We start from the raw sequence: 20,117 nt of genomic DNA on the forward strand, positions 1-20,117 counted from the left end.
CTATTAAAAAGAAAAGGCCATGGGGATCTGTTGTGCTGACCATGTGACACCCTCTGTCCACTAAAGTTGCCACTAACTTCGCTGACATGTGTCGGTCACTCGTTCAGTATAGTTCGCTTGTGGACTAAAGGCCACGGAGTTTTGTTAAAAAAATTTGACTTCTTGACTAAACGGTGGTTTCTGCTTCAAGTCAGTGCATGTCTGCATATTGCACATGTGGTGACAGAGGTGGCAGAACCTGCAGAACACCCACCCTACACTCCAAAGCACATGTTAATTCGGAACATTTTGAGTGCTTGAACATGAGCTGTGAGGGCAAAAATACAGCACTAGCACTGACATGAAACAAGCTGCCACCACTGCCATATGCAAGAGGTCTGGAAATGGTGTTCTACACTTGTTTGAGCAGTGGATGGGTCACCGCAAAAATGTATAGCCTGTGTAGGGCCTTATTTTGGAAAAAGAAACAGTGCTGCGGCGTCAGGAATCTTCAGATAGTGAGTAGTGTGTATGTGTTTCCCCTCCACCTGTAGTGATCCTAACAGAGAACATATAAGGAGACTGTATTATAAAATTCACCATCTCACCAGTACGTACCATAGCTGTGGCTGTTAAAGTGATGTACGTTTACTGCTGTACATTTTTAGGATCCAAGGCATTTTACAGATCTTTATTTGTAACAAAATGAGTGAACTCAAATGTTCTAATTTGAGTGTTACTTATTTTATAATACAGAATGATTCTAAATTATTGTCAGGGTTTCTGTGGCCCATAATTTTTAAACTTTATGTGCCATGAAAGGTGCATGTTGAAGTTGTCTAGCATTCTGCAGTATTGTTTCTACAAGTAATAAAACTTTATGAGTTGCATTTTCATATTCCATAAGCAGTTTTTTTTTCTGGTTTGAAAATTATAGGACATGGACTGTAATTTAGAATTACCCTGTATGTTATTTAATGACATTTTCAATATCAGGACTTTATGGCATTATATGATAGGATGATAAACAAATGATGATTTGGAAAGAAGTAGTCATGTCCTACTCAAGATACCATTCTAGCATTTTGCTGGAGGGACTGAAGAAAACCCCAGTACAACTCGGTCAGGATAGCTGGTGTCACAGCCAAGATTTTGACCAAGCACCACCCAAATACAAATCTAGACTGTTACCTGTAGACTGTCCTGTTTGGTTGAGTATTACTCCATGAAGTTTTAGCTACCATATTGTGTGATATTGATGATTCAAGCAACCATATCTCAGAGAAGAATAGGTATTTCTTCTTATAATTAAGTGATATATTGAAACTTCATTTTACTAAACCAAGTGTAGAGTTGTTGATATTTATATCAGAATTTTGAACTGCTGTGAATTTTCTATACACATTACAGACTTTTTAAAATACATGTAATAGAGTAGAAACTATGACTTTTATTGAAACATTGCTGCCATTTTATATTAGTGCATGATTAAAGAATATGATTAAAAATTTAAGTGAATATATGATTCCATTAGGCACAAACAAACCAGAAAATTTTCTTTGAGTGTGAGCCCTTTCTGCAGATAATGGGGTTTACATTGATGATCTTGATATGAAACACATATTTCACTTTTATTTTCAATACTAATAAATGTTTTGGTTCCTAAATAACAGAAAGGCAACACTGCGCTGCATTGTGCTGCCACATCCGGATTGAAACGCTGTGTGGAGCTGCTTCTGAACCATGGTTCACCTCTCTTCATTGAGAACCATGATAAGTTTACACCTTGTGATATGGCTATGCGGAGTGACCACCATGACATTGCTCAGCTCCTTGAGTCCAGGATGGTCTTTGTAAGTCTTGTGGTAGTGTGATGGAGATAATATGAATAAAAGTTCACTGATGTTTCAGAGGAACGTTATGCCTCCATCAACAGGGTTTAGGAATTAGCCAAGCAGTGTGTAGAGGTTGGCTTACCCTTTGATGTTGAAGGTTTAGAGTGTGTGTTCCTTTGAATCATCAGTGAACTAGATGACATCCCAAAGATATTAGTCCTCATATTCACTGTGATGACAACTTCAAATCCAACACATTCAGTCTTGATTCAGTATTATTGAATAACCATAACTGCCCCCTACTTCAGATTCCCTCTTGTCACTCAGTTAGTCCCTTGTAACCCTTCACATGACATATTTATATTACAGTTTCATCAACAATGCAACCACTTTATTCCTTAGAAATTTCACTTTTTACAACATGTTTTGGCCCCAACCGGCCATCATCAGGTACTTCAACTTGCCAAAACTGTTACCTGCATTGATTATCAGTCGTACACTGGAAATAGCAAAATAAAACTGCTTATTGAAATTAAAGTGTAACTCAAAAAGTTATATTACCTTTAGAATCAATACTACCCCCAGTGTGGGGATACACCATCTTGCTGGAAAACCATATTTGGCTGATGATCTTCCAACTGGGGTAACAGATATAACTGTAGCATGTCCAGGTAGGTCATCACTGTCACTGTGTGAGCCATCTGCAAAGAAATAGGCCCCCAAAACTTCCAAGCATGGAAAAGTACACCACACATTCACCTTTACACTATCTCTTTCGATTTTTCGAATGGCATGGGCGTTTTCTGATCCCCATATTCTGCATTTATGACAATTTACCCTCTGATACTTAAAATGTTGCTTCATCACTGAATATCCATCTCCGAAGGTAAATTTCATTGGCTCTGACGTTCGACAAAATGTCTTTGGCAGCTTGGAAATGGCAGGGTTTATCATCTTGCTTTATAGCCTGCACAGAGTGCATTTTGTAGGCATGGAGGTGAAACCCCAACAATAATTTAGAATCACAGTTCATTTTTATACAAGTACTATATAAAGCCAGCGTGTATGTTCTCTAGGTGTTTTTTATTGTTTATTTACAGGCTGACAGTACTGACACAATAAATGAAGTAGAGTTGTATGGGCCTGGAGAACAGGAGGAGGTATACAGTGGGCTAAGAACCCAGGACCTTCAAGAGGCCAAAGATCAACTGCTGGTGGAGACATCAGATATGCTTCACATCCCCCTGTTCACTGCCGAGGCTCTGCTCCGAGATAATGGTCAGCCCGTTTCTCCATCAGCAAAGTGGATGAACATTGATGTGTAAAGCCATTTCTTAATTCATTAACACATTCATTGCCATAACGATTTAAATAGAAACCTACCCTCTGCAAAGTCTGACAGCTAAATAACTGAACTGATCAAGATTATGGTGTTCTGGGATAATGACACCGTGTAGTTTGGTGAATAGGTATGAATGTTTCATAGAAACCTACTACCTCCATCTTCAGAATAGAAGGTATAGCCTCAGGCCATCAGGCTTTGATGCCTGTCTACCAAATTGCACATCATTACATCAAAGACTGTAATCATGATACTTGAGATGTTTCTGTGCAGTAACCAGCAGCTCTGATAAGTTGATGCATGTTGGTTTATGTGAATGTAGGATTCAGAAAGTTTGTGTCATAGAGTTATTGGAATGTTTCTGTTGTGATTACAGATGTTTATTGATGCAATGATTTGTTTGCTAAAATAGAGGGTGTATTTGTGAGTTAAACAGTTACTAGGACTCATTATTATGGGCAATAAATTGTTAAAGCAGAGGACATATATTAAAAATTTTGGTAAAATTGGAGCATTATTCTGATGACATCGGGAGAATGGAAAGGTGAATTTATGGTGACAGAATGATGAGTAGAAGGGCCGCACCATAGCTCAAACGGTTAGTCGCTGGCTTCCCACTGCGGCTACCCGGGTTCGATCCCGGGTCTGGTCAAGTGGGATTTGTGGTGGACAAAGTGGCGCTGGAGCGGGTTTTCTCCGAGTACTTCGGTTCCCCCAAATTCTCCATCATCATAATCACCTGGGGCAGGCTACAATAGTCCAATCAGTGGCCGTCGTGCCGAGTGGACCCAGTTGGACTCCACCCCACCACTAAGCGAATTTTTAATTAAATGATGAGTAGAACACATTTTTTTTTTGGTGGGGTGTTCAACAATTTTAGTATTTGGGGATGGGAGGGGTATTATAGAAAACAAAAAATCTGATTATGTGGTTTTTTAAATTAACGATATGAATGTGAAATGTGGGAAAAAGTAACTGTAATGATGAGAAATGAGAATGAGATTGACTATTAAGTAGGTAACAGAAGCACTCAACATGGACTGAGATACTGAAATTGAGTTTGACCACATATCTGAACACAAGTGCTTATTAGGCTTTAGTTCATTCCCATGCAGCAGGAACATGGGCACGAATAAAGGTGTGCAATTAGTAGCTGAGATAAGATTTTTAAGAAGTTCAGAAGGAAAAATCAGGAGAGAGATTAAGAAGCAAAGAAAGTAGTGTGAAGGTAAAGATAAATACTTTGGAAGATTAATGAAGATAGTGAAAATGTAATTATATTGAATGCTGCAGTGGCTGCGAAGGATTCAACTGATAATGCACTTCATTTATTTATTTCTGAAGTCTCCATCAGGTTCACTACCCTTCTTCATTTGAAGCTGGGGATCATTCATATTGAATGAATGAATGACTATAAGGGGTGGGTCTTCTCGGCCCTTTCACTGTGACCTACAGTGATCTATTGTGCTTCCCCTTTTGATTATCCCCTCAGCAATGCTGCGCTTCAAATGAAGCATATGATTTTATATGTGGGGCCGTTGAAATAGTCACTTGGTTCCATAAAGTATTGACCCAACTGACGTAATCTTAAATAAGCTAAGGCCTCACATTCACACAGGATATGTGTGTGGCTGTTTCATTTTCTTCTTGACACATCTCAATCATTCATATTTGTGTTGACTAGTCTGTGGTTACGTTTGTTTAGCTTTTTGTGATCATGCCAAAAGTGAAAGTAAGTCAGAAATCTAAATTATAGCTGTATCAGTGGGATTTTGAAAGAGATGATAACTATGGATAAGAAAATTCTTAAATGCTGAGTGTGAAAAAACTGTGGTGGTGAAAAACGCTTTCAAGTGTTTCAAATTTTGAACAAATATACACAAAGAGAATATTAAAATTAAATCAACACAAAGGACTCCTGTTCAGAAATTGCTTAGTGAATTGTCTAATAATAGTTTTTCACAGTTCTTTGACTTGTGTGAAGCCTTTTTAGCAGCAGATATTCCACTGTGAAAAATGACCAATCCTACTCTTAGAAATTTCATAGAGAACAGTGCAGAATGCCAGATGAATCTACTGTGCACAAAAATTACATGAAGCAGTTTTATGATCTTTATATGGGTATCAATCAACGAAACACAAGATTGTGAGGGACGATTTATTGCAAATTGTATAGTTGGATCCCTTAATAAAAATGAAGAATCTACTCCAAATCTTCTTGTGGTAGAGCAATTTGAAGCCACAAATAGCTCCGCAGTTTCCAAAAGTTTTTACTGATTCCATGAATCTACTATGGCCAAATGACATTCAGTATGAGTGCGCGTTGCTCTTTGTGACTGATGCCTCAAGTTATATGATCAAAGCCAGTACTGCTCCTAAAGTTATATTTCCAAATATGACATTTGACTTGCGTTGCCCATGGGTTGAACCGTGTTGCAGAAACAATTTATGCAAATTTTCCACCTGTTGAGAAGTTGCTGTCTTCTATGCAGAAGGTATTTGTAAAAGCACCATATAGAAAGGAAGCCTTTAAAGCAGTAGCACTGAATGTTCCAGCTCCGCCAGAACTAATTTTAATGCGCTGGGGCACGTGGCTATGTGCAGTGCGTTTAGTGTACTAAATATTAGAAACAGTTAGGAATGTCGCAAATGCATTTGATCCCAAAAGTGCAGCTTCAATTCAAATCGCCCAAGATGTACTAAAAGAGGCAGAACTATAAACTAATCTTTCCTGTGGTTGTGCTCACTTCTGTCATCTTCCATCTACCACTTCCTCACTGGAGGCAAGCAATAGCAATACTACTTTGTATCAATCATTAAGTGTATTCAAAACCACTGTTTCCAAATTGATTTTGGTTCCTGGAAGAGTTGGTGAAGTAGTAAAGGAAAAAGTAAACAGCATTCTTTAAAAAAATTCAGGATATGAACAAATTTGTGAAATTTAATAAATTTTAGCTGGTAAACATACTGAAGTGTCAAGTAAAAATCACTAAGTGTGGAGCAAATAGCAGCTTTTGTACATGGGCCCTGAAGTTCCTATTAGGTGGAAAGAAGTTTTTCCCAGTATAAGGACATCTTACAAGACAATAGGAGGCAGCTAACTGTCGAAATCCTAAACGTTTAGTAATTGTGAACTGCAACGGAAGAGAAGTTGAAAGCTTGGAGAGCTAAATGTGAGCACCATTGGTTTTTCTAACTTGTAATGAAAAAATGTTGGCTTTGTTGCGTGATTTGCATTTAAGTATAGCTTTTCATTGCAAGTGAATCATTCAGTGATTACATAAAATTAATTTAAATGCTGATGTGTTGGTCTTAATATAATGTAAAATCAATTCTAATATTTGGTATGAACTTTTTATGTGCATGTTTTGGAAGTTTTTCATGCATAAATGCATATGTATTTAAGAGATTATTATGTCATAAAAATCCAGTCCCTAGTCATGACACAAATGCAAACATTCTATAGACACTTCAGATATTCAGTGTGGCTTGGGAAACATGCTTCATGAAGTGCTGCTACAGTTGTGAACTGCTTTCACAAAGCCAGAATTATGCTGCAAGACAAATTTGGAACTGAAATTCAGAGAAAAAGTGATGCCAGTTTGGTGAACAATTCCCAATATTTGTGCCAGAAACTAGATGTTGAGGTGACATTGGACAACTTTATTGGTGTGGATAATGATGCCACTATTTAGTAGTTCACAGAGGGTGAGATTGTGTCAGAAATCAGGATGGAATGGAATGGGATATCTGGCCAGAACATGACACTGAAGGGCAAGGAAGGTGATTATGGCTATGATGAAAATGTCATTACTGTTATGGAAACAGTCAACATGACATGAAGTCCTCTGCACTTCATAATTACCAGAAAAGACGTTCAGGATCATTTATTGGATAGCAAGAAATTCTTCTAGAATTACCAAGAAATAACTACTAAAACAGACTGTGCAAAAAATATTCCAGAATGTTTACAAAGCAAACATGGTAAGTTTATTCTTTTTTTAATATATACATGTCCCTGCCAGTCTGACATTATTAATGTGTTTCAGTGTAATGAAATTTTGTTATAACAAATATAATTTTATTGTCTGCGTGATTTTATTATACTGACGTTGTACTAAAACAGAATAAGATTGAATGGGCACATCTTAAGAATGAATAAAAATAGAATCACAAAGAAATGTTTGGACAAGGAAATAGGTGGATAACTCCCAGAAGGAAGACCAAGATCAACATGAAAACAATGAGTTAGGAAAGAAGAAAAGCATCTAAATAGGAAGAAGTTTTGTGCCAAAATAAAGCATGAAATCAGATCTGTGAACAAAAAGTGATAGCACATAATTAGCTCAAGCCCTTCAGTAAGTTTGCAGGGAAACTCATTAACTTTTGAAATAACTTATGACAGGTGATAAGAATTTGGGTCTCCAGTATAATCCTCAAACAGAAGGCCAAGGCTGAAAATATCTGAGGATAGGCAAAAAAAAAAGTGTCGAAAGGTGAAAAACAGTGGTATTTATCCTTGTACATGGGGCAATCCAAAAGTTTCCGAAATTTGAATTTTGCGCGTGAATGGTTATGAGTACATCGAAATACCGCTAGATGTCTCCTCACACATCCTTCTTGAATCAGTGTGGCAAGCGGCGTCGGGTTGAGTGGTTGGGTTTATTGTTGCTGAACGTATTTCCATTGTTGTGTTTCCGTGAGTTTGCGGTTTTGCGATGGCTGACCTGAGAGAGCAGTGTGTCTGTATAAAGTTTTGTTTCAAATCTGGGAAAACCGCTGCAGAAATGCACCAAATGTTGAAACAAGCTTTTGGTGAAAACAGTTTAGTCCAGACACAAACTTACAACTGGTATAAGCGTTTTAAAAATGGCCAAACATCGACTGATGATGACGATCATTCGGGACGGCCGTCAACGGGCAAAACACCAGAAGATGTCGTGAAAGTTAGGGATCGGATTCTGCAAGATCATAGACTGACCATCCAAGACCTCTGTAACACCTTGGGACTAAGTTATGGTACATGTCAAAGAATTTTGTCAGAGGAACTGAACATGAGGATTGCGGCGAAGTTTGTGCCACGACTGCTGCAAAATGAACAGAAGCAGCATCGCTTGGAAGTCTGCAGGGAACTTCAGCAACAGCTTCAAGAGGATCCAAACTTTCTTTCAAAGGTTGTCACTGATGACGAAAGTTTGGTTTATGGCTATGACCCTGAAAGCAAGCAGCAGTTATCGCAATGGAAGAGCCCTTTTTCACCTTGGCCAAAAAAAGCTTGACAAGTCAAGAGCAACATTAAGTCCATGTTCTGTTTTTTTGATATTGATGGGATTGTTCATAAGGAGTTCATCCCTCCTGGTCACACAGTCAATAAAGAGTTATATCGCGATGTTCTAAGGCGTTTGAGGGAGAACATCAGGAGAAAACGTCCAGAGAAGTGGCGCACGAACAACTGGGTACTCCACCATGACCGCACGACCGCATATGGCTTACATTGTGCAGGAATTTTTGGCTAAAAACAAGATTGCAGTTGTTCCCCACCCACCGTACTCGCCAGACTTAGCTCCATGTAACTTCTTTCTCTTCCCCAAAATGAAAATCAAGTTGAAGGGACGAAGATTTGATACAGTTGAGGAAATTCAAGCGGAAACGCAGATGGTACTAAACACCCTAACAAAGACTTCCAGGATGCATTTGAAAAGTGGCAGAAACGCTGGGATCGGTGTATGCGCTCCCAAGGGGACTACTTTGAAGGTGATGGTGCAGAATAAGATCTAGGTAAGATGTAATAGTTTTTATTAATATATTTCGGGAACTTTTGGCACCAATTTGTCACATATCCAGGTAACACGACAAGAAATTAATGGGTTCCAGAGTAGGTGAAGCTGTTTATTGGATAAGTTGTTTACAATTGCAATTAACACTTCACGGACCAGCGATTTAAATATTTAAATCACCCTGGGGACCGTCATTTTTAAACCTACTACCCTAACTTGTGCCCTGTTCACTTTAAAAATTAATATAAAATCTCCTAATTAATGTTATGAATTAAAATTTTTGGAGAACACTTACCAATGCTCCTAGAAGTGCTTGAGAGTGTGATATTTCTGGAAACATTCCCCTTTGTTAAGTGGCATTACTTGGAACTTGCACATGTAGACAGTCATGCTCCTTTTGTTGTGTACTGCGCAAACACGGCATCGCCTAGAAGGCATGTTCACTCTTCACAATTTTCACAAGGGTATGTTTCCGCATATCACCCGAGAGTCACCCAGGGGGGTCCACATGAGGCCTGCGTGGGGTGGGAGTTGATGGACCCGGTTGCACTAAGTCTGTATCTGCCTGTAGCCCAGGCTTTTGCTACATTCAGCAGAAATGCCTTGTATTTTAATTTTGAATGAGGGATTAGATTTTTGAAAACCAAAAATGAATTGAAAATGGCACAATTTATAAGCCACAAGGCAACTTTCTTTGTCCACTTTACTGTTTTCCGAGGAAGAGAATAATAGGCCAAGTACTTATCAGCTCTATCAACTCCCTTCATGAAAGTATTATACTCGGAAATACAGACAGGCTTCTTTACCTGTCCGTGTCTCCTTTGAACATCAACCGTTCTCGAATTGTGAATTGTGGATTTTGGTCCAATGGAATTTGCTTCACCCCTGGATTTCCAGTAAACTGTCCCAAAGCAGGCATCTTGTCTACTTTTCCCCATGTGGCTGTCCCCACAGTGTTGCTACCCACACATTCATTGGAGCTACTGTCACTTTCACTTTCACTGTCTGTGGTCACAATTTTTTGTTCGCCCCTGCCACACTCGCTATCAGATTGTGAGTCGCTATCACTAGCAGACTCACAAGGGATGTCAGATAGCTCATTGGAGAATAAGTCAGATATTTCTTGTTCTCCGAGAAAACACTTGGACCTCAGCCTCTTCCAACCTTGATCCATTTTGCTCTAGTAACTTCCTGCCTGGTGCATGCAGCTGGAAGATGAACAAAGGCATTTTCTTTTGGAGTGGGAAAGGAAAACATTTGGGTCATAAACAGCGGGGTCATGTTACTGACTATGAAGCAAACATTCAAGAGGTCTATCACACACCAGTCATGCGTCTGCCTGGCGCAATGCAAGGTATAGTGTGTTTCAACATAATGTGTCCTAAAATCATAATAATATGCCACCGGTCTGCAAAGTGTTAAAGTCACTCAGAAATAACATCTTTCATGCAATGCCACCTGGCTAGTCTGGCTTCTCTTGCGTTTCATCTTCACTCCGCTTTTTTCTATTCTGTTCTCTGCTCTCTTCTTCTTTTTTCTGTTGTTTGCTTCTGTTCTGGTCTGTTATAACTGACAGCCGGACAGTCTAGAAGACACCTTGTTCAAGGATTCCATTTCGCATGTTCCATGCACCGGTAGCTAATGTATTTATTGCTGCGGGAACTACACTAGTCATGATTTTCATTTCTGTGGTAACGTCTGTTATACATGCGTTGTCTTGGGAAAGGTGCATGAATGGTTACCTAGCAAAATGGATAATTCTTTGTCTGGCTCCACTATTTTGGCTTTTAGGCAGTGTTTACCGAGTGTTGCTCAGCCTTGATCTATTCCATCTTGTTATCCCAACCTCTTGTTTTAACAAGCCATTGTCTAGCAATGGACTCGGTTCAGATATTCCAGCTTTTAAGTGGCACGTCACAGTATTATAAATTTCTTTCTCCAGAATAGTAAACTACACATTCTATCTTCATATTTGGAACATTTAAAGTAGTGCATTTGTTGTTGAAGACCATTATTTTGTTAGACAAATGGACAAATGTCCACACACAGTGGCCACCAGAGTACATGTAGCCAAGATACCATAAGATACCATAAGCCAAGATACAATAATATCTAATAAAAGAATATTATGACCCCACAATACATGATTTTACATTATTTTAAAATTATTTTATCAGGAACAAGTTTTTTTAATAATAAATTTTTTAATGTACACCCCTCACAGACTGCATAGTATACAATACAGTGTAACAGTTTACACAAATCATCATATGTACCTGATGATGGTGCTGTGTGATCGAAACATGGTCTGAATTTATGGGAAAGCATGGACTAAGTGGTGAGTTCACTACATTGAAGACTGTATTGCATATATCAAATGATAACTAATGCACCAGGATGCTCAGTTACAATATTATGAATACATAGAAGGTAATCACATTTACGTAGGGTTAGAATATGTGTTGAAGGTGAAAATATAATGATTTGAAGATGATCATGTTAGGTCAGAATATTTGTAGAAGGTCAGAGTATGAATACTTTGAAGGTAACTGCATTCAGTAAGGTTAGAAGGCATGTATAAAGTCAGAACTTAAATTTTTAAAGGTTATTGTGTTTATGTAAGGTTATAATGTATGTAGATCAGAACATATGTACTTTGAAGGTTGTTATTTTGTTCACTAAAAGTTAGAATGTGTGTGTGTAAGATCAGAACATGAATACTCTGAAGTTGTTCAATTTCAGTTGAGATTAGAATACATGGAGTAGATGAAAATATGAATACTTCAGAGTTCACATTCACTTAAGGTGAGAATGTGTATACATGGTCAGAACACAAATACTTTGAAAGTACTTTATTTTCACTGAAGATTAGTGAAAATATATTTTTTTTATCTACAGTGGAACCTCGCTTAATGAGCACCTCTCATAACGAGTAATTCGCATAATGAGCAAAACAAATTGAAAAAAAAAACGACTCGCTTAACGAGCAATGTTTCGCATAACGAGTGACGAGAGGGGAAGTCCCAGATTGTGCGCTTGCTACATCAGTCTGTGTTTAGCACTCGTTCCGCTAGCATCTTATTGTCGCTTGTGATCACACATTTTTCCAAACTTGTATTCAGACATATTATTTGTGATTTTTTTGTGCAAAGTTTAATAACCGTTGCAAAAGTGTCCCCGAAGAAAAAGCCGCAAAAAGACAGCCATAAGAGAATAAAAATAACCATAGAAATGAAACGTAAAATCATTGAAAAGTGAGAACAAGGTGTGAGCGTGGCTGATCTAGCATGCACATACAATTGGTCTACATCAACGATTTGCATGATTTGGAGTTGCACCGTGTTTCACAGCAAGAAATTGTGGAGGAGAGTTTGTCAGAGGAGGAGGAGGAGATAACGGCAAAGCAACAATCTTCTGGTGCAATAAGAGAAATGCTGAAAGCACGGGAAACTGTTGCATCGTACACTGAGAAGCATCACCCTAATAAGGCAGCGGCTATGCGCACTACAAATTTATTTAATGATAATGCTGCATCGCATTTTCACCAAATTTTGAAGCGTCAGCAAAAACTAGTAAAAAAGGATTAGATATGTATCATAAATAATAAACTAATTTCGATTTTTTTTTCTGCAAATCGAATTCGCATTCCAGGTTGGTTCATTCTGCATAGAAGAAAAGATGAAGATGATTCACACTCCTTAACAATGTATATATAATTTTCTTTGAATAAACGTTATACATAAAATCTTTTGAGTATTTTTTTCGGCATGGAACGCGTTATTGTATTTTACATTAATTTATATGGGAAAAATTGTTTCGCTTAACGAGTGTTTCGCATTACAAGTAAGATTCTGGAATGAATTATGCTCGTTAAGCGAGGTTCCACTGTATTTTTTATTAGTCTGGTTATTTAATTGTCAGACCTTATGATATTATGAGCTTTTAAATACATGGCATGAAATTGAAAATCAAGTGCAAGCCTCAAGAACACATCATTTGTTCATCACTAGACTTAACCATCTTCATGCATTCTGCATAAGATCTTAATTCTTTGTAGCCAGTCTCCAAGATTATTCACTGAAGTAGTCATTTTTTAACTTTGATCATGTGCTTTTTTGTGTGTTTTTGAATTGAAAATGAAGTTCTTGCCATGTTTAGATGACAGATGTGAATATTGAGATAAAATTTGAAGTTTTCATGGCATCCAGTATCCATATTGTAGTCTTCTGGATTGTGACACTGCAATCTTGTATGTGGTTACCACGTACCAGACAATATGCTGCCACAACTCAAAAGACCACAATTTATATGAATGTTGGTGCTTCTTGTCCTTTGTACCCTCTTAAGAGTTTCCAATACATTTTACAAGGGTTATTCAGAAAGTAAACTCTGGTGATCTGTTAACAAAGCAAGCAATGAAAAAAAATGTACAAAAAAAATACATACATACTTAAGCTATTTCTCAATGTAGTTACTGCTGGAATTGAGGCATCTGTCATATCAGGAAATAAGTTTTTGTATGCATGTGTTAATGAAGTCTACTGCCTGTGAGCTGCATCATGTTTTGACACTTTCAGTAAACTCATTTTTGTTGAAACACTGTGATCGCAACCAGTTCTTCAGGTTCGTAAACAGGTGAGGCTCATTTGGAGTGATATCAGGGCTGTAAGAAGGGTAGTCAAATAACTCCCAGTTGAAATGTTGCAGCAGTGCTCTATAGTGTGCAGCTCTATGCAGACATTCATTATCATGGAGGAGCACTATGAGTACACTGGATGTCAGCATTCCACACCTTTTGTTCTGAATGACCTTACACAGTTTTTTATAGTGTTTCACAATACACTTCTGACATTATTGTCGTTCCTTGTTGCATGAATTCCACCATCAACACTCCTTTCCTGTCACAGAAAACAATTTCCATCAGCTTTCTGGCAGGGAGACAGTGTTTCTTTAAATTTTTTTTGGCTTGTTTGGTGAATGTGTATGCATCCACTTCTCTGACTGATCATTGGTTTCATCATTGACAAACAAAACCCAGGTTTCATCACCTGTTACTTGTATGATGAGATTGAGAAATTAATTGCCATCTTTGTGATATTGCTCTAAAAATGTCAAAGCCCAAGTCATCCTATGCACCTATGTGCACCCATGAGCATTTTCGGAACCCATCTTTCACAGAACTTATAGCCTACCCTAACTGTGATAATCTCATAGAGAATAGTGCATGAAATTTGTGGAAATTTACACGAACGTTCTGAAATTGTGGAACGCGGTCTTTCACAAATTTTTTTGGCAACACTTTGAACAAGATCCTCATTCACTACAGATGGGCAATCACTTCCCTCTTCATCACGAACATGTGTTCGTCCATCTTTTAACATTCTACACCATTGTCTTAGAGTTCCTTCAATCATTACATTTTGGCCGTAAACTGCATGATTCACAATAGATTTCCACAGCACTCACATTTTTAGTGTGAAGAAAGCTGATAAGAGCACAAATTTCGCAGCTGGCAGGATTATCAATCACAGGACACATCACAACTCATGCTGTAGAGACAAGATTAAACACTAGGTGACTAGTTGTGTGATGCTGCCTCACATGTGTGAGCTCTCTCCTGCTCCTACTTTAGTTGCCTAAAAGAAACAGGGTTTACTTTCCGAATAGCCCTCATACAGCCATGTAACACGGAACTAACTCCATTGCACTGAGTCTTTCTTGAGAAACTGATAGTTGTCCAGCATTTTATGGAAACTGGTGGTTCATTACCATCATCACGAAAGCCTCCCACTGGTTTATATCCTGAGTCAGAAGAAATCAACCCACACTTTTCCATTATATTTCTTTAAGGTTGTTTTAATATTATTCTCGTGTTTGTGTCTAGAGCTTCCTAGTGGTCTCTTCAGATTTTCATACTGCAACTTTATATGCATATTGCTCCCATGCATCCTACACACACTACCCGTTTCTTCCTGCTTGATGTGATTATTTTTAATTATATTTGGTGAGCAGTACAAATTATGAAGCTCCCTAATGTACTGTTTTCTTCAATCTCCTGTTCATCCTTCTGGGTATTCCCGTAAGTTGAGGTATGAAGTTTCACACCTGTACAAAACAGTTAATTGAGCTTATGTACAAATTAAGATTACAGTTTTATGTCACCTGATACCATTGAGTGCAGTGAATAGGTACCAATATTCTTGATGAATCAGCTTCCCTGTTCTACCATGAAGACATAGATGGCAGGTTCCTCTGAAACATTAGTATGTATTAGTACCTATCTACCAGAATACACCCCAACCCAGAAAACCATAATCTTAATATTCACTGCTGTGAGAACCTCACGTACAGTATGAAAAAATGTCTGGTGATGTGACTGGAAATGGTAACAAATTTGAAACAATGGTCATATTTTAAGTTGACTGGTATGTGAATGTGTTAAGATTTATGTTATGTGCTATAGGAGGAGTGGGTGTTGATCCATTCAGTTCATTTCATGTTGAAATGCTTCATTTTATTGTTATAGATGGTGCTGTTGTTTTTAATAAACTTTGTATATCTATATTTGGACATATGCAGTCATGGCCTAAGTGTAGTACTATCACATCATTTGCCTAGAAAGGCTGTTAAGAATCATGATTAACCTTGATCAGAGTAGCAGTTGTCCAGACTGAAGTTGGAACCAAGCACCTCCCAAACTTGTTCTTACAGCCCAATGCCAATTAACTGTTCATGAACAGGAAAGGCTTTCTCCATTTGAGATGAGTTTGAAAGTATTTTGTGAATCAAGAAAAAGAATAGAATTTTCTCTACTAGATTTGTTGCTGTAATTACAACTTAGAGAAGGGGGGGGTACTGATTATCAGTTGGCATTGACAATCCTGAATCGACATGAAGGTGAAAAATTTGAATACCTGACACCATGTAAGGTAATAGAGAATGGTGCAGCATGGGCAAAAAGTGGGAGGGAGACCGATTTTGTTGGCAGGTTGATTGATTTTCCAACCATTGACTTTCTGATGGATGGAATATTTTGCCTTCTGCTGCTCAGAGCAGAAGTGTTATATGGATGTTCTCAAACTTTCAGACTGAAAAATAACCTCTGTAGTCACATTCTCTTTTTGGGTTCAGTCCTGCAAGTTCAAAACACACATTCCTACAGTTAATCATGTCCGTATTTTTCAAGCACCATTATACTCCCCAGACTATGTTTATTTTGTCAGTATTTCAGGTTTTACTATTTTGGCTAATTTTCTGTTTTGTTTGAAAGTTATATACTGCCTTTTCAAAGTACGTTCTTTAAACTGACATTAAAATTCAAACATTCAAATAAAATATGATACAGATTTCTTCAGTTAGATGTAAAAAAAAAAGCAGAAACTGAAAATAATTATACTGAGGGTTGGCCCAGATGATGCAGTACATGGACATGATCCCATCTGGGGTTTGCCCAGCATCCCTTTACAGCACCTTACAAAAATTTATGTATGTCAAATCTACAAATGCCTATTACATTAGCTATATCAGAAAATGATCATCCTTTGTTTTCATCTTCAGAATGGTCACGAGAAGCTCTTCTGGAGAAATGGATGAAAGACCCAGTGCAGTGTTGTCAGTTGGCTGGTGTACAGCCTCCAACATCAGCGTTGCAGCATTGTACCTCGGAACCATCATCTGTTACACTGGAATACAGTAATGCAGAGACATCTGGTGCCATTCAGCAACAAGGCACTACAAAAATACATGTTGAAACTATAGTAAGCATATTATTGAGTTTAGGCTTTCATGGTGGTTAACTGTTTATGTTGATGCCACTGTGTTGATTTGGGCAGTGTTGCTGACATCAAAGAGGTACACAGTATTTCCATCTTCAGGGTCAAAATATATAGGCTGTGTGACTTTCTGTGTACCTTTAGGTTTATGTTTTGAAAAAGCCACAGAGGGAATAAGGATTGTTGCACCATCCAAGCCAAGAGAGGCACTGGTCACAGAGATCTGTGAAAGTAAATGAATGGCCCTTACATGGGTCATGGAATGTGCCAGAAAACCATCAGCAACTGGTATTCCCAAGTGCTCACCAGGCATAGTGTTGCATAACCCACTGAAGTTTGAGCAGCTTGAAAAGTGTAATTTCTTCAGGGTAGGTGAGGAGTGATATAACACATGATGGAGATGGGCCTAGAAAGGGGTTGTGGGTGAGTTTTGTGGGGAAGAGGGTGTATTGAAAGTGAACTCCCTTAAACAGTTATTGTAGCTGTTCCCCAATTTGGCATGGGAATTTTGCAGGGAGAATATGTTTGTGACATCCTGTTTGCTGCTTGCTTGTGTGAATGATCTTTTTTCTAGGTAGGGCGCAACTGGTAGCCACCTATGTTAAGTTGTTACATAGGTTGATTTCTGTGGCTTTCCTTAAATCCTTGCTGGTGTATTTGAGCAGCTTCACTAATGCCATGATGTCCTTGATGTATATTGGGTGCCCTGGTTGACCAAATGTTCCACCACCACTGAGCATTCCAGATGGTAGTTTTGGAGCTCACTCTGGTGCTCCTTCATGCATTCTTGAAGTATGTGGTCTGTCTCACCAATGTACATGACCCTGCATTCACATCTGATTTGTAGACTTCTTTAGCTTTAAGATCCAAGGTTTTCCTTAGCTGTACAGAGAATGCCACATATCTTTAATTGTGGTTGGTATATGGTTTATATGTTGTACCGTGCCAGTATTTTGCTGATGCTGTTGGATAGCTTCTGCACATGTACTAGTGGGTTTCTGCTTGTTGTCTTTCTTGGCCTTCCTTTTGACCATTTTGCTCTGTGGAATCTGCCTTGTGGTATAACCTATACAGAGTGTCCCAGGAGGAAAGGTCAGTAATCTGGGTGGTAATAGTATCAGTTATTCTAAGCAGGAATTGTATATGTACATGTGTCCTATTCCAAACGGTTTCCAAGTTATAGCTATTTCACTGTACAGTTTCAAAATTGTCTATAAGAAAGAAATATTACGTACTTTTCTAATACTGGCATTTATTTTTCAAGCATTTTTTAAAATTCCACTGTCAACATCAATGCACTTTGCAACTCGTGTGAGGACATGGCATGTTGCTTGTCTGTACAGTGAAATAGCTCTATCTCGGAAACCGTTCGGCATAGGATACATGTATGTATATACTTCCCCTCCCCCTTGGAATGACTGATGCTGTTACTTCCCAGAATATTTACTTTTCCCCCTGAGAGACCCTGTATATCAAGTGATGGCTTCGTATCGTAATTACACCCATTTGTTTCAACCTGGAACTGTGTGCTGGACCACCATGAGACCTTTATTTCTATAACAGTGTCCATGGTAATATCCCACTGTTTTATGAAGATACCAAGAAGAAACTTGGTCAGGATACTCAATTTTCAGTCCAGGAATCAAAATTGGGATGTACTGAATGTGAAGAAGATGTGCTTACTGCTGCAGTATATCATATTATCTGTAATGATTAATATGGGTAGCTGGTAGTTTCAGGTCAAGGCACAGGACTTCTGTGCCACAACGTTAGATTCATAATTGGCCAGGTCTAGGATACATTTCCTGCATGTGTTTCTGTCACTCACCAGTGAAGGACCTTCATGAATGTTGGGAGTTCGAGGTTCCTGTAATAGTTTGAAGTCCATGTTAACCCTTTGAAGCATGACATTCAAACAGTATTTGAAAAGGCTCAGTTCCTCTCTTGCACAAAATACACTTTTGTCTCCATTACAAAGAATGATCAGTTAATGCTGCTTAGGGAAATAACAGTTTGTTCATGAATGCAAAGTTTTTTTCATGTTGATCTTTCCTAACCCCCATTCGGAAACCTTAGATACCAGCTTACCATTTATTTTATGACACTTCACAGAAATATGAATAGCTTCAACTCACAGCTTCTTCATGACAGAAAATAGAGACTCTAGAAACATATTCAACTGTATTATCATCAAAATGAAAATCAGTCAACCAGAGATGACAGGAGATAGTTAACTCCATAGATCAGAGTCTTTCTTGAGAAGGTAATAGTTGCTAAACTAGTCAAACTTCCTGAATTTTATGATACTGGGAGACTCATTTCAGAGGTTGCAAGAGCTCACCGCTGATCACTATATAGAGCCAGATGAGTGCAGACTGTACAAACTATAAGTTTAATTCTTCTTTACACACCTTTCTAAATATCTTTGAAGCTATTTTTCCAGTTCAAAATAAAAGTGTAGGGAAAATAAAAAATGACTGGATTACACAAGGAATTAAAATATCTTGCAAACATAAAAGGAGCCTATATATTTACAGTAGAAGTCGTAATAATCCAAAACTGAGAGCATATTACAATAAGTATTGCAAAATTCTAAGCAGAGTAATAAAAGAGGCTAAAAGGCAGCGTTACTGTAGACTTATATCAAAAGCAGATGATAAGATAAAAACAACCTGGAATATAATAAAATATGAGTCAGGAAAATTACATCAGACTGAACAGATACCATCTGTTCTTATAAATGATGAAAAAGTAAAGGATTCAGAAATAATCGCAGATGCCTTAAATACTTTTTTGACAATTATGGAAAATCTAAACTTGCATCAAGGGGCAAAAGTGATGCTATTTCATTTCTAAACGATGGTTATCCTAGAAAATTCCCTGATATTAAGTCCATTCCGACCACGGAAACTGAGATAAAAAGCATATTACTTTCTCTCAAGGCAAGAAACTCCTCAGGTTATGGTGGAATAACAAGTAAAATTTTAAAAGTTTGTACATCACTGATCAGTCGCCCATTAACTCACATTTGTAATTGCTTGCTCTTGACTGGGATCTTCCCTAACCATCTTAAGATTTCAATAGTAAGACCGCTATACAAAAAAGGTGACAAATCTAGTATGTCAAACTATAGACCAATCTCACTATTAACTACTTTTTCTAAAGTACTTGCGAATGTTATGTACAATACATTAAGCCATTATTTGCAGACTAATAATATACTGGTCCCAGAACAATTCGGCTTCAGAAGGGAATATCCACTGAAAACACAGCCTTTATGCTAACAGATAGTATTGTTACGTATCAGGCGTATATCGCGACAAATAACTTCACGCCGTATTTTATATAGCAAATTTTATTTCACATTCGCACTTACAATCACCCAAATTACAGATTTACGATTACTGCTATC

The 20,117-nt window shown here is 38.0% G+C and overlaps 1 protein-coding gene across 3 annotated transcripts in view; it reads left to right on the top strand.

Annotated features, from left to right (window-relative positions):
• Positions 1–20,117, top strand: part of LOC111872132 (ankyrin repeat and IBR domain-containing protein 1) — a 115,001-nt gene that overhangs the window by 36,045 nt on the left and 58,839 nt on the right. For all 3 annotated transcript variants that reach the window (XM_033754544.1, XM_033754545.1, XM_023865716.2), the window contains exons 6-8: positions 1,653–1,832; positions 2,915–3,092; positions 16,491–16,690. In XM_033754544.1, the coding sequence (XP_033610435.1) occupies positions 1,653–1,832; positions 2,915–3,092; positions 16,491–16,690 (558 nt within the window). The remainder of the gene's footprint in view (positions 1–1,652; positions 1,833–2,914; positions 3,093–16,490; positions 16,691–20,117) is intronic.

The sequence above is a fragment of the Cryptotermes secundus genome, unplaced genomic scaffold (genome assembly GCF_002891405.2).
Source record: "Cryptotermes secundus unplaced genomic scaffold, Csec_1.0 scaffold470, whole genome shotgun sequence".
Taxonomy (NCBI): Eukaryota; Metazoa; Arthropoda; class Insecta; order Blattodea; family Kalotermitidae; genus Cryptotermes; species Cryptotermes secundus.